A 3,290-nucleotide genomic window follows, 5' to 3' on the forward strand; every position below is an offset into this window, starting at 1 on the left:
TAATATAGCCATTCCAACAATTTTTTTCTGCAAATTAAATGCCAAGATTTGAAAGTTATCTAAGCCATTTCTTGCCTAAGGGCATTATTATCTGTTTGACTGCTTCTATGAAGTTTTATTTCTCATAAAAGAGGAAAACATGATGTTTATTTTCTTTCAGATATGCTGTCTAGGTATGACACCAAGGAGTTACCTCTTAAAAATGGCACTTTTGAAAAAGAATCGTTAAAATGGAAAATAATAGAAAGAGTCAGAAGTTCTTGCCTCAGGAATCTTGTTTTGGAAATGATTGGAAATGCAAAGGACTCTTTAAGAGACAACAGGAAACTAAAGAGGAATATTTCAGGCATGTAACTGTGCCATTTGAAAAAATATTGTCTGAATTCATCCAGCCTACATCTTTTCTTCTAAATCAAATAATTCATACTGGAAAGAACCTCTCTGAACATAAAAAATGTGAAAATCTTACTCAACAGGGAAGAATTTGTGTCAGTGACAAGCTTGATGAAATGTATGGCAATGCCTCTGTATTTTACACAAATCATATGAAACATCAAATTTTACTGCAAAGAAATGCAATATATTTAAAGAATGTGGCAAAGGCTGCTTGTAACTTTCAACTAACTCAATATCAAATAACTCATGCTAATTAGAAACCCTATGAATGTCAGATATGTGGAAAGCCCATAAGAAAGCATGCCCACCTTACCCAACATAATCAAATTCACACTGGTGAGAAACCATATGAATGCAAAGAATGTGGGAAAGCGTTTATCTGTTGTTCAACATTGATTCAACATAAGAGAACTCATACTAATGAGAAACCCTATGAATGTCTGGAATGTAGAAAGATGTTTAGGTGGAGTGCACATCTTATTCGACATCAAAGAATTCATACTGGTGAGAGACCTTATACATGTAAGCAATGTTGGAAGGCCTTTGCTTCTGTTTCTGATTTTAATAGACATCAGAAAATTCACACTGGTGAGAGACTTTACGAATGTAAAGAATGTGGGAAGGCATTTAACAGTTGCTCAACTCTTATTCAGCATCAGAGAATTCACACTGGTGAGAAGCCCTTTGAATGTAAGGAATGTGGCAAAGCATTCAATAATTACTCAACACTTACTCAACATCAGAGAACTCATACTAATGAGAAATCTTATGAATGTCAAGAATGTAAAAAGGCTTTTAGGCAAAGTGCACATCTTACTCAACATCAAAGAACTCATACTGGTGAGAAACCATATGAGTGTAAGGAATGTGGGGAGGCTTTCACTTGTGCTTCTGACTTTAACAGACATCAGAGAATTCACACTGGTGAAAAACCCTATGAATGTAAACAATGTGGTAAAGCCTTTAATAATTGCTCAGCTCTTATTCAACACCAGAGAATTCACACTGGTGAGAAGCCTTATGAATGTAAGCAGTGTGGGAAAGCTTTTATATCCTGTTCAACACTTGTTCAACATCAGAGAACACATACTAATGAAAAACCTTATAAATGTCAGGAATGCAAGAAGGCCTTCAAGCAGACTGCACATCTAATGAGACACCAGAGAATTCACAGTGGGGAGAAACCCTATGAATGTAATGAATATGGGAATGCCTTCATTTGTTTTTCTGATTTTAATAGACATCAGAGAATTCACAAAGGAGAGAAAGCCTATCAGCGTAAAGAATGTGGGAAGGTTTTTAATAATTATCCAACTCTTACTCAACATCAAAGAATTCATACCAGTGTGAAGCCCTATGAATGTAAGGAATGTCTAAAGATCTTTACTTGGCTTTCAAACTTGAATAAACATCAGAGGCCAGGCACAGTGGCTCACACCTGTAATCCCAGCACTTTGGGAAGTCGAGGCAGGCAGATCACAAGGTCAGATCAAGACCCTCATGGCTAACATGATGAAACCCAGTCTCTACTAAAAATACAAAAAATTAGCCAGGCGTGGTGGCAGGCACCTGTAGTCCCAGCTACTAGGGAGGCTGAGGCAGGAGAATGGCGTGAACCCAGGAGGCGGAGCTTGCAGTGAGCCGAGATTGCACCACTGCACTCCAGCCTGGGCAACAGAGCGAGACTCCTTCTCAAAAATAAAAAAGAATACACATCAGAGAATTCACACTGGTGACAAACCCTATGAATGTAAAGATTGTCAGAAAGCTTTTCTTTGTTATTCAACATTTATTAAACACTATAGAACTCATACTAATGAGAAACCCTATGAATGTCAGGAACGCAGCAAGGCCTTTAGGCAGAGAGCACATCTTACTCAATATCAAAGAATTCATACTGGTGAGAAACCACATGAGTGTAAGGAATGTGGGAAGGCCTTTGTTTGTGTTTCCTACTTTAATAGACATCAGAGAATTCACACTGGTGAGAAGCCATATCAGTGTAAAGAATGTAGAAAATTCTTTATTGATTGTTCAACTCTTATTCAACACCAGAGAATTCACACTGGTGAGAAACCCTTTGAATGTAGGAATGTAGGAAGGCCTTTAGGCAGAGGGTGCACCTTACTCAACATCAAAGAATTCATACTGGTGAGAAACCTTATGAAGGTAACGAATGTGAGAAGGCCTTTTCTTGTCTTTCACAGCTGAAAAAGCACCAGAGAATACATACATGAAGGGATAAATCTTATGTGTTTGAATAGCATCTTTTTAACAATCCTTACCTATCATTACCAAATTCACATTGTGAGAAACTTAAGAAATATAAGAAATGTGGGAAACACTTTTACCTGTCCCTCAACTATGCTTTTTCATAACGGAATTTGTACTGGTGAGTGTAAAGGTAAACTGAGGCTGGAGCCGAACCGGGAATGAAGACACAAGGCAAATGGCAGTGAGAATAGCCTTTTATTAGGGCTTGCGGGCAAGGTTCCTCTGTCCAAAGGCGTGGGCCGAGGAAGTTGCGCAGAGGGAGGAGGGTAGGGGCTTTTTATAGCCCGAGAGGTAGGGAAGCTGGTTGTGCAAACAGGGCCTGGGGGGTCTTGAAACTACTAGGGCAGGAGTTGAGTAAGGGTCATGAGGAAGGGGTCTTTGGAAACTGTCAACTGAAACTGCTGTTTACGAACTTGTGGAATGCAGGTGAGCTGCAGGTCATGGGGGAGTGTGGTTGCCCAGCCAGAACTCTGACGCATGTAAGTCTGCGGGTGTGTACAAGGGTGAAGGGAGTCTCGAACAAAGGGCCTGCTACGCTGGGTGGCGCCGCCATGTCGGGTCTAGATCCCTGCCTAACAGTGAGAAGCCTTATGAAAGCCAGATATGTGTAAAGATCTACT

At 39.8% G+C, this 3,290-nt stretch overlaps 1 protein-coding gene across 1 annotated transcript; it reads left to right on the forward strand.

Annotated features, from left to right (window-relative positions):
* Positions 1-230: 230 nt before the first annotated feature.
* On the forward strand, positions 231-1,548 carry ZNF781 (zinc finger protein 781). The gene is given in 2 exon segments (XM_023229229.1): positions 231-956; positions 958-1,548. Coding segments are annotated over 2 exon segments (1,317 nt in total).
* Positions 1,549-3,290: the final 1,742 nt, after the last annotated feature.

This window comes from Piliocolobus tephrosceles, chromosome 21 (genome assembly GCF_002776525.5).
Source record: "Piliocolobus tephrosceles isolate RC106 chromosome 21, ASM277652v3, whole genome shotgun sequence".
NCBI classification, from domain to species: Eukaryota; Metazoa; Chordata; class Mammalia; order Primates; family Cercopithecidae; genus Piliocolobus; species Piliocolobus tephrosceles.